This window comes from Pteronotus mesoamericanus, unplaced genomic scaffold (genome assembly GCF_021234165.1).
Source record: "Pteronotus mesoamericanus isolate MK-2021 breed Mesoamerican mustached bat unplaced genomic scaffold, CSHL_Meso_final contig_502, whole genome shotgun sequence".
Classification (NCBI taxonomy): domain Eukaryota; kingdom Metazoa; phylum Chordata; class Mammalia; order Chiroptera; family Mormoopidae; genus Pteronotus; species Pteronotus mesoamericanus.
In genome coordinates, this window is record NW_026555187.1 from 8,466,186 (window position 1) to 8,487,340 (window position 21,155).

General features: G+C 47.3%; 1 protein-coding gene across 1 annotated transcript in view; it reads right to left on the bottom strand.

Moving 5' to 3' along the window:
• Window positions 1-4,292: 4,292 nt before the first annotated feature.
• Window positions 4,293-21,155, bottom strand: part of ADRA1A (adrenoceptor alpha 1A) — a 91,387-nt gene continuing 74,524 nt past the window's right edge. The window contains exon 2 of the mRNA XM_054578800.1: window positions 4,293-4,807. Coding sequence (XP_054434775.1) covers window positions 4,293-4,807 — 515 coding nt within the window. The remainder of the gene's footprint in view (window positions 4,808-21,155) is intronic.

Genomic DNA, 21,155 nt, shown 5'->3' on the forward strand with positions numbered 1-21,155 from the left:
GGAGCTGTGTGCAGGTGGTATCATGGTTAACAATCCTAGTAGTGCAAAAAGAAATCAGAGCAGTAAGTGAGCACACCTCCGAGGCTGTCGCCATAGTCACCACCTCTTCTGTCTCTTTCATTGCCCTGTTTTTGCTCGCAGAGATTACCTTCCTTGCGCCTGGGCTCCCTCGTCCCTTTGCTGATGGGCAGAGCTCTTTCCTGAATTAAGTCAACAAGCCCTTGTAGGAAGAGGCAGCATCTTTTCTGGCAAGAAGATCTGAGCAGAACCAGCCCCAGAAGCAAGTGAGACTGTACGCCAAGCTGTGATTAAGTAGCTGTGATTCAAGACTGAATGATGACCTTCCCAAGCAAATAGTTTCTAAATGTCCCCTCAGCCCACAGCCACAAAACCTGCTGGGCCGGGGGGCCTGCACGGTGGCTCCCCGAGGAGGGGCGGGGGCTGACCCTTGGACAGGAAGCGCCCCTTTGCGCAAGAAAAGCCAGGACCAAGCGGCCACAGCTGCCGACCAATCCTCCTTCGGCAGAGACTGTCTAGGCCTCTGGCTACCCGGAGCTCAGCACTCTGACCCCTGTCGCCACCGTGGCAGAGGTGACATCCCATACTCTCTGAGCTCCGTGTGATCCTGCTGATGCCTATAATTTCCTTTCTCTTTCTCCAACTCAAAAAATAAAACAAAACAAAACACCAGTTGAAATACAGCTGGTAAGAGTGGTGCATTTGTTTTTATTTACTTTAAGAAGGGACAGACATACTTCCCGGAAGTGTGCCGATGAACGGTGGGTGGCCGTCACTGCCGTCAGCACACTGTACAGTACGGCATATTTTGTACCCACAAGTGTGTTTTGCTACCCTAGGCCATTGCAGCCTCTTCCGCATTCTCTCACACGTCCACCTTCTGCCACGTCGCTATAACTTGTCCTGCTCGCAAGGCCTGAACGCCATCCCAGGCCCGGATCCCTGGGAGAGGGGTGCAACCTGAGAGAGTCACAAATACCAAACCCTTGCTCTCATTTACGACCTGCTGTTGGGTTTGGCTGGAATGAAGATTTTTGCAGCATATTTACTGAGGTTAGTTGGCAGGCAAATCCCAAGGAAAGGAAACATTCGCAAGTTTGGGTATGGTTTAGTGTCCTTGGCATACCCGGGCCCAACTGGGGGACTTTACCCCCACTGTTTACGAGGCAGGGGTGTTGAGAAAAAATGAAACATGCAGACTTGAGTGTTAGGGAGGGCCAGGGCTGGATCACGCTTCCTCCTTGGCCCTGGGCCAGTCCTTAATCACTCTTAACAGTCAGGTTTCAGGCTCTAAACCATGAATAGTGGAGTCACTACAAGGTTGAGACAATGGACGCGAAGTGCCCTGGTCATGCCTGGCCCACAGCAGCGCCTAACAAAAAACCTTAAGGAAATATTGATTTCCCCAAACGTCACTGTCTGGCACAGAGGGACCAGTTCGGGTAGGCAGTGAGAGAGTAAGAAGCCTTACTATTTTGGAGGGTGTGGGCACAAACTGAGTGATTATGGGCAGGAGCTGCCTTGGATGAGACACGACAGAGGCAAAAGGAAGAAAACCGTGACAAGTAAGATGCTTTCATGAAATCCATGCAAAAGTTTGGGAACATTTTTGAATAAAGAGATTCAAGGTCTCTCTTAATGCATGCAATTTGAATTGCAAAAGAAACTCAGATTTTGCCTCTGCCATCATGTCAAGCCGACGTTTTGTGATGTTGAGGTAATCCCGTGGCAACTGCTTTTATGACACATTAGAGTAGACATTCTGGCCACTGTTGCCCTGGGTACAAACTCCAAATAGAAGCAGTAAACATGTAAGTATAAATACGAAAATCATTTGTTTAACTGTGACAATTTTAGATAGTTTTTGGCATGCTCGAAGGTACAGAGATTTTTGTGGATGAGTAAAAAATAACTTGTATATTGTTATCCCACTTTGGCTAAGTCTTGGGTGACATTATTAATTTCTTGCAAAATTGGCATGTTCATACATAATACCATGTTATGGGAAAGGAAAGAAATGTTAAAGTTTGCCTCCCTGGAGGGAGTGGGGTTGGAGAAGAGCGTAGCAGACAATTATTTATGGATAATTTTACATGAGTACAATTGTCATGGCTTTTATCTGATGACAGAAACATCCTGTAGTTGCTTATTTTGATGAGCAGTGGCACTAATCCTAGCTTTCTGGTGGCCTTAAACTTTCCAATATCTAATATTTAAATTTGTCTGCAAAGGTGTTTAAAGATCAGGTGTAGTTTGCTGAAGAACTACTACCATTCTCTCACGGGAAGCCCTTCCCGTAATGGGGGGGCCTCACAAAAGGGGGCTTTTAAATTCAGATTCTGAGGGGAGTTCTCAATGATGAAACTTCTCTTTCCGAGGAAGGCAGAGAGCAGCGAGGTTTGCACACTCACAGCCGCCCCTGGGGCCCCCATCCCCAACAGGTCGCCCGACTCTGGTAGAGCTGTCGTGGGACACGCAGACAGACCAGAAGAGTCTAAAGGCCCGGCCAACATCTAATGCCAGAATCCAGTCACGGGCACGAGGCAGGATGTCTGTCCGGCCAACGAGAGGATGCTCTCCATCAAGGGCCGAGAAAGCGGTAATATTTTATATCCAAGCACAACCAACAATCAAATTCCAATCTGCACACAACCATACCCGCCATGGCAGTGTGTGAAGGTATGAGCTTTTCAGAAGGATTTAAGGAAGTCATCATTTTGCTGCAAGGGAAAAAGAAAAAGATGATATTGGCCATATTTTTGCCATGAAGGTTAAATAATGGCTACAACCTACTTCAAAATTCTTAGTGGAAATCAGGTAAATGTGTAGAAAGGGGCTGCTGAAATGATCTGTAGTCTTAGACCAATGATTGTATTCAATTCTTCCAAAACCATAAATCTCATTTTAAATTCTTACTGTGGAATGTGAAAAATATTTTAACTTTTACATATAGTTACCATCTTCATCTTTAGTAAATATACCAAGTCATTAAAGTTTTACCAAAACTTGGTATACATAAAACAAAAAACGGCATGTTCCCCAAGTACCTGTAGAATGTAGAAACAGATGAAGTGAATGGGCTCCTGGATCTTTTACCAGAATAAATGGGCACTTGCCGAAAACTCTCTGCGGACTCCTGTTTTTGGCGGGCTTTTAGTCAGCACTCTCCCGAGCTAAGCGTGTGTGTCTCTCAGATAACAGCAAGGACACACTTGGATCACAAGGCTCAACCCCGCACACTGCAGGGGCGCTGGGACCTTGACCCTCATGCCTCATGCAACAGTGAAGCAGCCGAGAAAAAATGCAAGTCAAGAGGTACCTTTCAAAATATTATCAGCTATGGATCGTCGTAATGGAGTTCTGAAAAAAATTAAGCAATTTGCCAAGAAAGATCTTTCTAGGCCATGTCAGAAGGACTGTGGACTGATTTTGCAGCCTCTAGTTTAGCAGAGAATTAGCGCTCGTCCCACCCCAACCTCCTGATCTTTACGTCACACAAGAGGCCTTCCTACATCTGAGCTTGGAACTGCTTAATGGCATCATGTCCGCGGTACTTAGGTTGCGCACAGGACCCTCATCTCCACTGCCTTCTGTTAGGAAGAGCGGCCCTTCCTCTGACTGGTTCTTTCAGCTGCTCTAGACCCAAGACCCTGTTAGTTCAGAGACCACGATTGCCCTTTCCCCCATCCTTAAGGAATCAGGAGCAATATCTGGTCAAAAGTAAGTCTCGTGGTCAAGTTTCACCAAGCTGAGACACTGGATGTATCAGAAATGGTGAAGTTTAAAACGTGCTCTAAAAATAACGTGCCCGGATGGCAGCCACCATGGTAAGCCTTTTCCTCCCCAGGCCTGAAAATAAACCCCCTCACTCCATCGAGAAATAGCTCCAAACTTAGAGTGCGTGCTGAAAATATTCCTGATGAAATCATAACCCTATATTTATAGTCTTTTGGGCTGCGCCTGAACTTCTGTTTCCCATGGCGCTTGCCGACGAAGGGGCCGGGCGTGGAAAGCGGACTCAGAGGACTCGCGAGGGCACTGGCCTCAGGGAGGTGCTGCTTGTCCTCATTTTGAACAGGATGGTTGTGCGACATCCTCCCTCCTCCCTGGGCCCTACCCACTGCCCAAGACCCGGTCTCCTCCCCCAGTGCATTCCCAGATGGCCAGGTTGGAGGGTCCTGTCTTATCACCCAGGAAGAGAGAACTGGCCTTTCCCAGAGGAAGGGGCAGGGTGCCTAAGATCACCCTGGCCTCCTTCTGGCCTGTCCTGTCCTCTAGACTTCCTCTCCATTCTCACTGAGGGAGATGGTGTGGATCTTAATGGCTGGCACTTGGTGGTTCTCTCCCTGGCCGGGGGGCGAGGGCCCCACGCAGCAGCAGACCTGCATGAAGCCTTTACTTCGCCCGCGGACTGTGCAGGCTGCCTGGTCTTTGGGCACTGCGATCCTGGCAGGTCCGCGGGGCAGCGAGGAGAAGAACTTCCATTCGCAGACCCCGTCTGTCCTGGAGATCTTGTAGAAGGTCTCTCCGGACCCCACGGGGATGCGTACCAGGTCCTTGTGCTGCCCCTCCAGGGCGTGGCTGGGCGGGTGCAGGGTGTAGCCCAGTGCCCGCTTGGAAGACTGCTTTCTCCGGAGGCACTGGATCCTCAAGACGTTCTGAAAGGCCTTTTTAAACTCTTGACTGGAGCATGGGTATATAATGGGGTTGATGCAGCTGTTTAGGTATCCGAGCCAGAAGGCTATTTTAAAAACTGTTTCAGAGGGCTTGAAATCAGGGAAGAAAGACCCTGGAAGAAAACACACAGATTCATACATATTATTTGCAAGCCAGCTGGCCAATGGTCTAGGAAAACAAGCAAACAAACCATCAAACATCCTTTTACATTTTTTGAGTTTCAAATGATTCCAAGTGCATTTGAGTTCCCCACATTTGACTGACTAGCCCTGGTGAACGTAACTCTTCACAATACCCTCGAGACGATTCTCATTTGTCCCCACGTGCAGCGTCCATCACAGGGGCAGACCCGTGGGAGGCCCGCTCTGTCCTCCACGACAGAGCGCCCCTCGCTGTCTGCTGTGAGGCTTCACATAATGAAAACTCAAGCCCTAGGCTGAGTCTACCTACGCAGACTGTTTTGCCTGAATTTAAAGACAAATTGGAATTCATTAGAAAAATCCATATCAAAATGGGCTTATTTGAATATTCCCTTTGTTCTTTAAAGCAATGTTATACAGATGCAGCCTAAATAGTTAATAATTCCTCCTCTCCTGAATGTTGGAATTATATATTTTAATGAGAAGTCAAAATTTATAGAATGTTGGCTTTGCCAACTTTTAGCCAGTGATTTTCAATTACACTGTAAATTCGGTTGTCCACCTACTGTGCTTAGAGTTTTTTGATGGTGCAAATTCAGTAGAAGCTGCACTTTGAAGTTTGAAGTTCGGCCTTTTCCTGGGCTGGTGATATGTGGTACGATACTCTCTCATGATGTGGCCAGAGGCAGCAAGATGATTTTGCCCAGCTGTAGGCTAACGCCAGGGTTCTGAACACATTTAAGGTCGGCTAGGCTAGGCGAGGCGAGGCTATCATGTTTGGTAGGTTAGGTATGTTAAATGCGGTTTTGATATATGATTTTTTCAGCTTGCGGTAGGTTTATGGGGATGTAACTCTGCTGTCAGTTGAGGAGCATTTGTGTTTTCCTCCAAGCATGTTGCAATATTGCTTCCCTGCTCAGCACCCTCCAGTGGCTGCCCGCTGCCCAGTGCTTACAAAATGCTTGCCAGCCGCTTGACATGCGGGGTCCTCCACAGGACTCACCCCAACCTAACCTGGCTTTCTGACACCAGCACTTTCACTCAAACCAGGCTCACGACAAACTTGGAGACAAGCCATTGATCTTTTTTTTTTATTCTCTTGAGTTGGGTCCCGACGCCTAAAATGCCCTTTCCCATGCTCTTTACCTACTCAAGCCTCCTTCATTAGTTCACAAAGCAGGAGTCAAGTTTCAGACCTTTTTAAATCTTGAGCAGTAGCTGTCACATAGCTGTTGGCTGCAGAATAACAAGCATGGAACCTTAAAGTAGGAAAAATCTTGGGGATTATCTTCTTCGATTACTCAACTTCCAAATTACAATAATGATGATTAGAGAGGTTGTCCCCCCTTGAGAGCTGAGGCTCTAAGGCAGTGACGCAGAAGGGGACCCAGGGCCCCCAGCGCAGCGGTCTTTGTTTTCTGCGCAGCTTTTGCTTCTGCTTCAGCCTAAGGCCTTGATTTTATGCTTTTCTTTTCCTCTCTGCTCTGTGGACCCACGAGAGCCATGACAAACTGATGTGTGCCCTTAAATCTAGCCAACAGTGCCCTAAAATTTAGTAGAGGATCTCATGAATGTAAACAAAGAGTAAACTTAGATGTTGACAAGAGGACAAAACGGTGCAGAGGTGACGGGAGCGTTTACTGCCCCTGACACATGCTCCCTGCTCCATCCAGTGCATCTCAGAGAAACACACACACACACACACACACACACACACACACACACACACACGTGCGCGCATGCGCAGGAGGTTGCAGAGTGAGCGTGTTCTTCAGCTCCAAAGCTTCCCATGGTTTCTTATGACAGAATTTACTCATGTGGAGTGCCTGGTTTGAGCCCCGCTCCATGCTAAACACCTTGCACACAATGTCACCGTCATCAGTAACGTCCCCATTTTACACAGGAGGAAACAGCGGGTTAGTGAGGGCGAGTCAGTTACCTAAGGTCACTCAGGCAGCTGGTTGCTGGCAGAGGTGGGATTTGCTATTAGACCGTCTGAGTTTAGGGCCTAGTTCCTTTATGGAATCTCAAAACAGATTTGAAGACTACCTCTCTTGGGAAGGAAGATGTTGAATAGAGTGGTGAAGTGGAGATTTGCAGGAGGCTGAATTAGACAGATGCTTTTTCTTTTCTTTTAAATTTGAATTGGCTTCAAGCGTATAGCATAGTGGCTAGATAATCATGCACTTTACACAGAGATCCCCTGACATTTCCAGTAGCCGCCTGGCCCCACACATAGTTACAATACCATCGACTGTGTTCTCTACGCTGCACTTACATCCCTGTGAGTTTTCTGTGACCACCAATCCGTACTTCTCAATCCCTTCACCTTTTTTCACCCAGTCCCCCAAACCGCCTCCTGTCTGGCATCCCCCCGGTCAGCTCTCTGTGTCCATGAATCTGTTTCAGTTTTGTTGGGGTTTTTTTTTCATTTATTTTGGGGGAGGATGCTTTTTCAAACTTCATTTGAGATGTGGAGAAAGAGGCAAGGCCAACGGGACTGGTGGTTTTATGGGAATATGTTTCAGAAAAAATTCTTCTTACATTATGATCCCAGTATACGGCCTGATATTTCCTCCTAAGGCAATTGCGACATGACTACGGGAACCCACGTCACGAAGGCGCGCCTTGGCCTGGGCGTCACGAGAACACACAAGCGGGACGCCAAAACCTCCCTCGTCTGAGAACTTCACTATCCTGTAAATCAGTTGGGAGAGTGGTGCTTTTTTCCTATTTTAAGAGTTTTAATGAAAAGAAAAAGAAAAAAGTACATGAAGCATGAATGTGAATGCTAATAAAGTGATGTGGCCTTCTTGGAATCCCCCCAATTCTGTCAAGAACACACTTTTGCTTACAGAACCCAGATCTGCGTGCACAAATACAAACCTGCAGCTTCCTCTTGGTCCGTCTCCCGCCTGTCTCCCCTCCCCGAGCCCCCTCATCCCAGGCCTGCAGACTGAGAGCTGAGCTCCCGGCCTCCCCCCCACCGTCGCCTTCTGGGCGTGCCCATGGCTTCCGAGGTCAACACCGGTCCCCCCTCCAGGTGCCCCGCTCAGAACACCTGCTTCCTCACTGAATCGGGGCTGGAGGGTGAGAAAAGAGAAGGTTGAAGTGATTTCACACTTGGATGTAAATGTCAGTCTCCAGCTTTAACCTTCTGGGGATGCTGTTTTGCTAATCCAAGCAAATCTCTTTTCAGACAGTAAGTTAGAGATGCTTCCGGACCAGAGGCCTTCCCTTAAATGTCATCATTTTGTTTATCCTGTTAAGTGGCACCTAGATATGTCCAAACGCAGCACGACGGACCTGCCCCCCTTTAGCCCTTCCACAGGGGCGGGGCGTGCGATCCCCTCCTCTTGCTTCTGTCGTCCGACCCGCCTTCTGGGTGATTCTCTCTGGGCAGGTGCTGGATGTGGAGGAGAGGGACTCATGACTGTGTTTCCTTCAGGAACTTTCCAAAAGGTGTTTCCCTGCTTACTTGCATGCTTCACATCCTTAGATCTCTTTCTTGCCTTCATTCTCCTTCCTCGGAAGCGGAGACTTAGCTTGGGAACGGCAGCTGCTGCCTGGTCCCCATCAGTGTCCCCCGTCCCGCTAGCTATTCCGTCCAAACGTGCGTGCCCGGGGACTGCTCTGAACCCTTCACTGTTTCCACGCCCACCTCACCTTCTCCTCAGATCCCTTACTTCTCAGTGATGATGATGACGCTTTGTGGAGTGGGAAGGCAACCGAATCCCGCTCCTCCCTGTCGCCACCCGGTTTAGGGATCGATGCCTCCGACCCAGTCACTAGGCCGTGAACTGATTGGGGCAGGTACCGTGTTAGTTTGCTTACTCACAGAGCTGCAGAGCCTGGCACGGTGCTGGCTTCTCCAACGTATCCTCTCGGTTTCTGCCCGACGCATGGCTGGCTCCTTAGCTGACTGAGTGAAAGCACGTGTCTCCCTGACCGCTCAGGCCCCCGCTTCCCCCGGGACCTGGCTTTCTCCTTGCCTGGCAGCTGCAGACCCACCCCGCCCCCACTCTACCAACCTCCCCTGCTCTCCCGTTGTATCTTTCCTCCTTTCCTCCCAGTTTCTGCGTCATCCTCCGGTATTTTCTGTGATGGCATTTCCCTTTTTTTTTTTCCCCCTTGCTGCATTTACTGGTGCCTAGTGTTTCTCACATGCTTCACAGACAGAGCCAGACCTTTGAACTGTCCACACGAGCATAAGGACTCCTGTGTCTCTTGTCCCCGAAGGTATGTTGTGCTCCTCAGCAACCTCTGCTCAGACTCTGCTTCCAGGTCGGGTTGTCCTTTTACGTGAATCGGCCTGGATTAATTCTTAACTTCAGAAAATCTCCAAGCCTTCCAGGGCTCTTCCCTTCACAGAGTTCCTTCCTCTATCTCATCTGCTGCAGGATCTCTGGCCCTTTTCTCTTCAAGATGCTCCAAACACCCTGGTCATCGAGAACCTGGCCAGACCGACCCATGTGAACACGTGTTTATCCCTGAGCACCATCCACGCCATCTCTGCTGGGGGTTCAGAATCGCCACCTCCTCTTTCAAGTCCTCTGGATTCCAAAGGGAAATGGAAATTTACAATTTCAAATGACACCACTTATGCATCCTCGTTCAATGTCCTCTCCATTGGGAACACCTGACTTCATCTGTGATCTGGGCTCATCTGTAGACTAACGATGGGGGACGCTGGTAGCCAGCCTAGTCGAAACTTGGCCACTAGAGTCACATTTTAGCTCAAAGTTATAGTAAAGTTTGCTCTCAATGTCCCCAACATGGGAGCAAAGCATTTTTCAGCCAGTGCGGGTCTCCTAAGTGAGTTTTTTCCACGAGGAAGGACAAGTGTGGAGTTCTCGAATTCCAGCCCGGCGCCGGCAGTTAGAGGGCTCCTCCTCCGCTCCCCTCTTTCAGAGTCAGCGTGGCTCGGTGTGCAAGCAGAAGACAGTGAGTCAGTCATCTTGGTCCCAACGTCCCAGCCTCTCTGCTTCATTTCACCTCCCTGAGAATGTGTCATCCTCATGACAACTTTGAGAGACAGTGGGTTATAATAAACCCTAATTAGCTGGAGTCACGGAATGCTAGAATGTGAAGACCGGCAGAAACATAGAGACTAGCAAGCGCTGTCAACCCTTCCATTGCAGAGGAAGACGGTAAGGCTGAGGGATGGAAGTGGCTTCCACAAAATCGCCTGGCTCACTTGTGGTCCAGCCAAGACTAGACCCCAACTGTGCTCTGCTTCCCCGACTTCTGCTGCTGGTCGCATGTGCCATTCACCAACCCCACAAGGGCACAGCAGGTGTTTATGGTGATATGTCTATCTATTAACATAGGATGACAAGTGTTGCAGAGATATGGAGAAAGAAGTGGGAGGATAGTAACATCACAAATAACTACATCGTTTACAAAGTCATAATGTGCTGTTCAGACACCGGAAAAAAAGAACAGTGGGTGATGATCTTGAAGGGCTCATCTGCAGGGTATCACATTCTGAAAATTGGAGTCTAATTGACTCCAATTAAAATAATGCAAATTCCAAAGGAGAAGCTGATGCTATGCAACTATGGGAGAAAATAACCCTTAATTGCTTCTCCTTGTCCAACCCATGGTTTCTCCCTGTGTAGGTACCAGTCCAATGTGACAGGAATGCATCCAATGATCAGAGAGGACACTCAAGCAGTCATACAAATGGACGGCATGTCCCCAGGGCAAGGAACACCAGTGCCAAGCACCATTCAAGCCAGATCAGTTGGCATCTTTTTCCCAGGAAGAAAACTCACTGAATTAAATCCCAGAGAAGAGCTGCAGGACTCAGCATGTAAGCACAGACCCAAGTTTCTTATTATTACGGAGTCCACCTGCTGCCTCCGCGCTGGGCTGCTGGTTTGGCCGTCTCAGTGACTCGCCTGAGGCTTCCGGAGGCCCGCCCGTGGCCAGCCCTGGGCAGCTCAGCCTGACAGGAACCTTTCATTACCTACCTAGACTGGTGGTCAGGAACCTCTAAGGGTGCTGGCCAGATTAACTGGACCAGAGCCCTAGGCTCTCAACCCAATTCCCATGGAGAGACTTGCCATGAAATGAAACACAAGACTGTACATACACAGATTCATTTTCCTGAGAAGAGGACTTCAGCTTCCATTGGCCTTTTATGGTGGTCTTGAGGATACAAAAGATGGCTAGGCCTGCCTCCCGCACCCTCCTCGCCACCCTGATCCCAAGAATAAGCCTCTGGGTGGCACGCCTATATCCTGATGAAGCATCAAGCTTAAAACTGGGCAAGAGGAGGTTAGAAGACCTGCTCCGTTCCCCTATTACAGAGGCTTGTATCCCCCAGGGGAGAGATGCGGTTGCTCTTGGGAAAGGTAACGTGTTGAGTCTTTTCTGACCTCCCTGGCAGAAAGCTTGAGCAGCAGTCAAGCTGAGGAAGCATGGAGCCGTGGAGGGTGCAGAGAGTAGGAGAAACACTGCATATTGTGTTCTGGGTCCACAGCACTGAGCAGGCCAAACCGGGAGTGCTGCTGGGACTGCCCAGTGTGGGGCGGGGGTGCTGCCCCTGTTCCCTGTGTCCAGGGCCCCGTGCGTGCTGGCCTGCGGTTGCTGTGCTGTGATCACTGTTATTGAGAACCACCGCTTCTTCCAACCTGGGCAGGGAAAAGGGTCAGCTGGGGAGATGTTCTCCCACCTCACACTCCTGTAAGCGGGAGACTCTTGTTACCGGACCCTTCTGTCTGGCTGAGCGCAGCTCTCCAGAATCAGGGGTTCCACCCTGGATCAGTCCCAGTTGCTTGGAGTAAAGCTCTTCAAAACGTTTCTCTCGACAGTTACCAAGCCAAAGCCTCAAACTGCATTTCTCCTCTTAGAAAAGGGACCCATGTCTCCCAGAACACACACACTGGACCCACGGTACTCACAAGCACCCACGGTAACTGCATAGACTCACTGCGCACCTCTCCTCAGGAGAGCTCCTGGTGCTGTGCGCTTCCTTTTGAAATGAATAAATAATTGAAACACTTTCAAAAGGTAGCATGATTTTCCCTCTTGAGTTAACAAAAATTCAAGACTTAAGTCAGGAGAATGTTGGCCAATGTCATCGTGTTCTTTTATAGGTTGTTGCCTCAAAAGCGATCTCCTTTCATAAACCAATTTATTTTCCAGCCTTTGCCACTTTTATTAAAGTGTTTCATGAGTCTCACATTGGAAACATCTTCTCATCGCTGCACAAATGCTTTCTGCAATAGCTCAGTTCAAAGAAGAATAGTTTTCAAACACATGCCTGTTAATGTGCCGTAGCTCTTTCATGGGTTGTTAAGTTTTCTTCTTTCGCAAGAAATTTTCCTTTTTTCCCTTGTGATGAATCCTTTGAAGATCTACTCTCTTAGCCTCCTTCAGACATACAACACAGTGTTGTTAGCTGGAGTCACCCTGCTGTACACGACACCCCCCGGACTTGCTACTTACTTTGTAACCGGAAATCCGTACCTTTGAACCCCGTCACCATTTGGCCCGCCCTCTGCAGGCTTTCCTGTTCGGTTGTTTCCTTCGACAATCGGTCTCAGCCTCCAGGGCACATGAGAACTCCACAGCGATGGGGGCCAGCGTGCCTCTCGCTGTGGTGCAGGCACAGGGCTGGGCTCCACGGCTGAACCAAGAGGGTGTACTTGGCCCTCCTCCTCTTTGTCTCACATTTCCACCGGTCACCGGGCCCCACTAACATTTTCCTTGGAACATCCTTCAGACTCGGCCTTTCCTCCCATTCCCATCCCCGTGTCCTGCCCTGGGACAGCAGGGCTCTCTCCACGCCTGGCCTTGCTCATCGCTAAGTCCGCAGTGGCCGGCTCACCGCCCCGTAGCCCTGTCAGGGTGGGTCCTGCTCAGAAATCGAGGCGGCTCAGGACCCGGAGTCAGGAAGGCTTGGATTGCTTGTTCAAAGCTGGGCGAGTCACTTTGCCCTCCTTGCCTCAGTTTCCCAATCAATAAAGTGAAACGTTTCAACCAAGACTTTGTTACCTCCCCCTCCCCCCTGTAAAAGCATGTGTGTCTAGGTAAGCAAGAGTAGTCAAAAGGGAAAAAAGCAGGCCCTGGTCAGGTGGGATGACTGAGGAACGTTGGGAGACGGCCAGGAGGGAAGGTGGCAGACTGGCGGGGGGAGCGGGGAACACAAGGTTTTGGGTTGGGTTTGGGGAGGACATCCTGACAGTCACCCTGGAGATTGGCATCCAAGCTGGAGGGACCAAAGGGCTGGGAGGACAACGCTAGGGGCTGCGGTCACGAGGCACGCCTGCACAGGGACACACGCGCTGCTCAGAGGCCCGCAGGCAGAGCGGCGTTTGCTCTTCCTGGGCACGGGCACAGCATGGCGCTGAGCTCCTGTGCTCCTTGGCTACACGGGGACCGCACACATGCACATCTAGGGCCTGAGAGGTGATGGCAGTGGTCATCTTGTCATCTGCAAGGGGATGAGACACAAAGGCACGAAAGTGATTGAAGCCACGAGGGAAAAGTCCCGGAAATGACTAAAGGGAAGGGAGACCTTTCAAGGGGCTCAGTGATATATGAAGGGAACCTCGAAGTAGCGTGATCTGCCAAGATGTGTGTTGTGCTTTACGTTTCTGTTGCTGATAAGATGAAGGTGAAGCTCATCCCCTTGTTGTTCAAGGCCCTCCGCCATGCGGTTTCACCAGCCTTCCACACACTTCCCTCCCATTTTTCACTCACTTGACAAGTAAGCTGCTTAGCACCTTCCCTGAGCCAGACACTCTTGTAAACACGGCAGGTAGAATGCTCAGGAAAATGCACAAGGGTCTGGGCCCTGGAGTTTACATGCTATGAGTGTTTCCCACGCACGCCTACTAAATTGAACTGTGAAGGCTTTCTTCTTGCCTTCAAGAAGAAAATGTTGGTAGACTTTCCACCGTCACCTTGTTACTCCGCCCAGGTGGCTATGGCCTCAGCTCGTGGGGTCCTCTGCTTCCTTCTCCTGCTCCTTCCTCAGTGGCCTGTCCCTCTCCCTTGTATTGATTTAAGCTTAAACAAATGCTCTACCTTCCAAGCTGTGTCCAAAATCCAGCTCATCCAGGGCCCCTGGCTTCATTGCATCTGTTTTTGCACCATTTCCACTAAGCATTTAATCTTGCTTTTCTCTATAGCACCCTTTACCACCTTCTACGCTTGTTTCTCTTTGCGGTCCTTTTTCTTGAAGCCGGAGGTTTCTGTCTTTTTCTTTCACTGCTGTATCCTCAACACCTCCAACAGTTTGTAGAATACAGAAGGCTCACAGGAACACTGTTGAGTGAAGGGCATCCAATCCTTACAATTTTAGTTTCTGCAAAGACACACTACTTCTTACCCTTCATTTCTGTCTCCCTCAGTGATGAACAATTCTCACTAAATGTTTATTGAGTCAATAGACGGCATTTGTTGATGGAAGAAAATGACATTTTGACTAAAACTCCTTCAACTACTTCCAGATGGAAATACACTTTCAAATGGAGAGCCTGTCCTGACTCACATTCCAACATTTTATCTTCCTGATCTTCAAGTCATTCTTATTTGCATAAAAACAAAATGATTCTACAAATAATTTCTTGCAGCTCAGTCACAGGCACTTCATAAAACAATTCCTTCCAGTGCTTGTAAAGTGTTTCACAGGGTCTTGCAGGAACGGCTGCCATCTGCAACTAAGGCGCGGTGGTTACCAGTGGCCTCTCGCACTTGTGGGATGTGAAGTCAAGGCCAAACACCACGAATCTGGAGCAGTGACAAACAACCAAAATTGGTCACCCAGGAAAGAGGCTCGGAGTTTTTCAGGGCAACATCTCTTCATACTCAGCATAAAGGCTGCGGCAGGTTCCATCCCAGGGTCCTGCCAACGAGGACATGGGCGAGTTGTCTGGCACTTACATAGTGAGAAGTGAACAGAGAGGAGGCAGATGAACTTTTGGTTCTGCATTTTCTGTAAAGATGCCAACTCTGAGTTTTATGGACAATCCCTACTTGGCAATAACATACCAGCTCCCCTCACTGGCCACCAGGTCACACAGAGGCATGTCGCTTGATCCTGTGGTCATCCTTCAGGAAATCATGTAGCTCTGTTTAAGGCAGAATATGAATAACCCTTTGTTCCACACCCTGCACATCCCCTCCCCTGCCTGGGTTAAGCCAGGGAGAAGGATTGTCTGTGGATGCCTCCTGCTTGTCCCCAGCCTTAGGCCCAAGCTGGACCAGCCCTGCAGAGGGCCTGACCGCCATCAGAAGTGGGCCGTACTCAACAGCACCCTAAGGCAAGCACACTGAAGGCTGCCTCAAAAGAACTAGTCTGGGAGCACGGTGGGATTTTGTTACCAGAAACAGTCATGATTCTGAGAAGCTATTCCCCACTGTCGTGGCTCCCCTCTGAAATGCCCACCCCGTATTTGCTCAAATTAGGAGACTAATGCAGAATGCAACAGATCACCACAAACGGTGTTTCTGGACGCGCCTTCCGCAGCAACTCCAGCACCGCGTGCTCAGGCCTTTCACCTGGCCCTGGTAGTCTCTCTCTCTCTCTCTCTCTCTCTCTCTCTCTTTCTCTCTCTCTCTCTCTCACAGAAAATTTCCCGAAGGAGAGGATAAAGCTACAATAGTTTTTCAAAATGAATATCACGATACTCTTTATTTCTGTTAATTCCAGCTTGACTCTGGTGTTAGAAGTCAGCTCCGCTTCTTGTCTCAAGGTAGGAGGTGCTGGTGTCAGTAAGTGGCTGGCAAAGGAACATGTTCGAACCTGGGGACTCTGGCAAGTTTCCATTCTAACTTTTTTTTTTTCATAAGGCTGACGTTTTTCAAGAATAACTGAAGAGGGAGGCTGCCGGGGGCAGGGAGAGCGCCTGAGAGACGAGCACATGGGTCCAGCTGGCATTCCGACCACAGGCCACCAGCTGTCGGGGACAGATTGGGGCCGCCTGGAAGGCGGTCTTCCTGTCAATGCAAGCCTCAGGGTGGGTGAGCGCTCCCTGAGGTAGCGTACCATGGTTTCAAGCACCATAAAACACCCTAGTAAAATACTCTTTAAGGTGCATGCAGCCCTGGAGTTTTAGAACTTCCTGAGGAAGCAAGCACTATTGGTGGAGAAAGAGGAGGTTGCTCTGGATATCTTTTTAATATTGCAAGAAACAAACACATACATGACAAAAACTTCTGGATCTAAGGACCAGTTTCCAGGAAATACAAAGAGAAAAGGAACATATTAAATGACACCAAGGGATGAAGTCAGCAAAATTCAGACTATAGAAAACTGTTCAAATGAAAGAAAACTAAAAATTTCCAGGAAAAGGAAAAGAGAGATGAAGGGAAAGTTGTAGAGTAGCAGAAGACTTAAGAAACATAAAACTAACCATAATACATGGACCTTATTTGGACCACAGTTCAAAAAAAGATTCAAATTTGGAGAAATGTGAACGCTGGTTCTTTGATAATAAGAAATTGCTATTGAGTTTTGTCTTAGAGATGTAATGGTGCTATGGTCAGAGTTTTCAAACAAGAGTGTTGTTCAGTGGCTCATGGCGAAATGCTAAGGGATGAAGTGATGTGCCGTCTAGAAGAAACTTCAAAAGACTCTGGGTGGAATGGTGAATTTCAATAAAAAAAAACCCTGCCCACCTGTCTGTTTATAAATGTTCAAACTGGGTGACCAATTTGTGTTCAGAATCTTCATTACACTTTCCTCCACTTTGGTGTACATTTGATAATTTTCATAATAAAATTTTTGAAAATTAAAAAAAAGGAAAGCATACAGCTTTAAAAAACAATTCACGTATTACCTGATTTATCTGTGCTTTCATCTGCAATTCTCAGTTTCTTAAAACGCTCTTAAGCGAGCCGGCTCTCTAATTCACCCGACTGGAAGAAGGAACCCATTCGGACCGCGGGGACCCCGAAGCGGCGAGACTTCGTTCTGACCTCCGGGCCGTCCGGACCAAGCCTGGCAGAGAGGGCCGGGTAGACCGCGGCACAGCGCGCCGCGGAAGCGTCGGCCGGGCCGGTCCGCGGGGAGGGACGCGTACACAGGGGACAGACCTCGGGACAAACAGGCCAAACGCGCGGCCTCAGAGGGTGGGTAGCAGGTGGACCGATGAGTCAAGGCAGCGGAGGGCACTTCGAGTGGAGGGAACCAGACAAAGAAGCTCGCAATAAACCTGGGTGGAAATGTGACTCGGCGAGAAAGGGTGGCCGAGAGGGAAGAGGCCCTGGAATCAGGCAAAGGCATTTTACTTGGTGTGATAATAATCTACAGCCTCTGCACTGCGTGGTCACAGGTAATTCTTGGGTACAGTCTTGTTTATAAGGTAGATGTGTTCAGGATATATTAGAGTTTCATTCACTCACTGAGCAAATCTTTATAAAAAAGAGATGAGAGTAGTATCGAGTGTGAAATAGAATCATACTACAGCATCAGCCCTCAAAGCTCTCCTCCAAAGGGGACGCTATGTGGAAAACACATTCACAATAACACCAAGACGCTGTTCGCCTTGTCGTTCTCGTCCTCTCGCCAGAGTTCGGTGGGCGGCTCCGCAGGGGTCCCGAGGCGCGGCTGCTGTGCCTGACCGAACGAGGATCCAGCCGTCTTTTATAGCCGGGTACACAAGATTTCCAAAAATGTAAACAATACTACTCGTTTCACTACCTCGTTTTAGCTTGGCAAATATGGCTTCTTTGCACAAAAATATAGTACTTAGGTCAAAATGTAATGGGCTTGTGTTGTTATTTTAAAAGAATAAGTATTTTGAAAATTCCTCAGTTTTGATTTTTAATATGGTGACATCAACAGATCTAATTTCATGTAAATAAGAGCTCTTTAAGGGTATCGAAAATCTTTGAGTGTAAGGGAGACCTGAGACCAAAAAGTCTGAGAGCTGCTTTAATTGAGCGTTTATTAAGGATACAGAGAAAAGGAAGGGAGTCAAGGGAAATTTCAAGGGGAAAGTGGTCAAGACATGATTACTTCAATAAATAATCCTTTAGCACTCACTGTGTCCAAGGCAGTGAAAGGAAGCAGGGGGGACGAGAGATGCCTCCAGGCTGGGAAGCTGACTGATTCCGAGTCAGCCTGTTATCTGCACTGACAAGTAAATCGGTTTTGAAAAACTTCTAGTAATGCTCTGAATTATCTGCTCTGTCAGCTGAGTGGATGAGCAAAGTTTTGAACCTCTCACTCAGAAGAGCATAGCTTCAGTAACCCATGTAGTGAGAACATGTTTAAAAGCACTCCTAATGTTTCACGCAGATCCAAATATACTTATCCCTTTGCTTACGCAAGTTATAAACACTGTCAGCGCTCACCTACCTTCTGCTTACTCTCATTTACTTCTGCTCTAAGGGCATTTTTCATTCCCAAATTATTTCCCAGATAGAGCTAATAATTCAGTTACTCTGACATGTCATGTAGAGCGGGCGCAGGGAAAGCCAACTCATTTGACTATCTGTAGTCTAGTGAAAATTAGAGCGAGGATGGTATCTGCCTGCCAAAAAGACACGACACTTATAAAATACTTTAAAGTTTACAAAAAAGAGGATGGGAGGGTTCTGTAGGTTACCATTCTTCAATACCCAAATGAAAGGTTACTTTTTAAGGAAACTTTTCCAAAATACTTCCCGCCCACCCCACGTCAACATTCAAACACTCCCCCGGGCTCCTCCGAGCACATTGATTTTCGCCTTGTGGTATTTGTTCACCCCTGGATATGACAGTCTGTTGTGCTTCTCCCATCCGAGTACTAACCAGGCCCGACCCTGCTGAGCTTCCGAGATCAGACGAGATCGGGCACGTTCAGGGTGGCATGGCCGTAGACCTGTTGTGCTTCTTCTCACTTTCCCTCCCTGTCTGGGGAGGTCCTTCGGAGAAAATATTTCACTTTACTAATATGTGATTCCCAACAATGCCTTACATGGTGCCAGTTTCAATAATGGAATTCAATTAGTATAAAAAATTCCTGAGAGTTATCTGCATTGCATTTGTTTATTTAATGTGTGTAGCTGTAAAAGTTTATTCCTGGGTTCCATCCAGGCATAGTAATGGGCATAGACACAGTATCCTGGCATGCAAATGGTAGAATGGACATAATATATGGAGGCCCTATGCATGGCATTCAGGTTTTGACCCCTGAGAGAAGAAAATGCAGGCCATGTGCTCCACACTTACCCAGCCTTCTCCCCAAGGGCATTTTCTAACGGGTAGCCCAGGGGAGCAGAGCTCCAACAGGGGGCATCTCTCTGAGTGGAGGCAGCAGAGGCTGCTGTTCGGGGATCCAGAGATGGAAGAAAACTGCAAGGCAGGGTCCAGAAAGGGGAAAGCTGGGCAAGAAGTCCCAGCGATCTGCAGATGAGTCCCCTGGAAGCATGGCCAACTATTTAGCTGTGCAAACACGGGGTAGACACCAGTAAGAAGACCTGGCAGGTAGAACAATTTGATTTTGCTGAGGTTGGTTTTAGGTTTTGTCACTGCTTCTAGGAGCAGAGTAGCTCTGCTACAAGTTATGCTTCTCTGAGGTCTCAGCTGAGCCTAGAATATGGAGCCAGGCCTCCCCTCCGGCTGGTTTCACCTTCAATGTGTGTTTGCACATGTGCGATCTCTGAACTTCTGATGAGCCAAGGGACAATAAATGAATATTTTAAACTTTATTTATGGCAATAAAGACAACAACCTAGATGAAAGGATAAATTCCTTGACATACACAAATTCTCAAACCTGATGCATAAAGAGGACATTTGAATATATCAATTTATAGGGAAATATGAATGTTGCCAATACAACTTGGAAAAGAAGAACAAAATTGGGTAACTTATGTTACCTAACTTTATGACTTAACTAAAAAGATATAGTAATTGAAAACATATTGCATGAGTGTAGGGATAGACTAATAGAGGAATGGACCCCAGAAATAGATCACACACATGCAGTTAACTGAGTGCCGACAAAGGTTAAAAAAGCAATTGAAGGACAGTCTTTTCAACAAGGGGTGCAGGAATAACTGGGTATCTACATAAAAAACACATAAACCTTGAATCGCATCTTACACCATACACAAAAAAATGATTTGATATAGATTATGAACCTAAGCATAAAAGCTAAAACCGGAAAGCTTTTAGAGGAAAACCTAGCAAAATAACTTTGTGATCTTAGAGTATAGAAAGATTTCATAGACAAGACTTAGAAAACAATAACCATAAAAGCCGATAAATAAGCTTTATCAAAATTAAAATTTCTGCTCCTCATAAGATAAAGAAAATGAGTAGTCAAGAAATAAATGAAAGAGTCTTAAAAAAAAACAATACAAAAGATCAATGAAACCAAGGGCTTGTTCTTTGAAAAGATAAACAAGATTGACAAACCTTTAATCAGACTCATCAAGAAAAAAAGAGAGAGGACCCAAATAAATAAGATCAGAAATGAAAGAGGACAAGAAAAAACTGACACCAAAGAAATACAAAGGATTGTAAAAAAATATTATGAACAACTCTATGTCAACAAATTGTACAATCTAGTGAAATGGATAAATTCCTAGAAACATACAATCTTCCAAAACTAAATCAGGAAGAATCAGAGAATCTAAATTACAACTAGTGAAATTGAAGCAGTAATCAAAAAACTCCTAGTACACAAAAGTCTTAGGCCAGATGGATTCACTGGTGAATTTTGTTAATTTTAAAGATTTAATTTGTTTATTTTTTTGAGAGAGGGGAAGGGAGGAATAAAGAGAGGGAGGGAAACATCAATTTCAGAGAAACATTGATGGGTTTCCTCCTGCACACATACAACCAAGGACTGGGCTGCAACCCAGGTCTATGCCCTTGACCAGGAATCAAACTGGTGACCTTTCACTTTGTGCGACAATGCCCAAATAACTGAGCCACACCAATCAGGTCCATAGGTGAATTTTAAACACATTCAAAGAAGAACTAACACCTCTCCTTCTCAAACTATTCCAAAAAATTCTAGAGGAGGAAAGACCCTCAAGCTCATTCTATGAGGTCAGCATTATCCTAATTCTGAAATCAGGTAAAGACACTACAAAGAAAGAGAATTAAAGGCCAATATCCCTGATGAACACAGATGCTAAAATCCTCAGCAAAATATTGCCAAACCAGATCCGGCAATACATTACAAAGATCATATACCATCATTCAGGGGTACAAGGTTGGTACGACATTTTTAAGTCAATAAACATGATACACCACATTAAAAAAAATAGAAGGATAAAAACCACATGACCATATCGAGATGCAGAAAAACCATTTAATAAAATCTAGCACCCACTTTTGATAAAAACTTTCAACCAAGTGGTAATA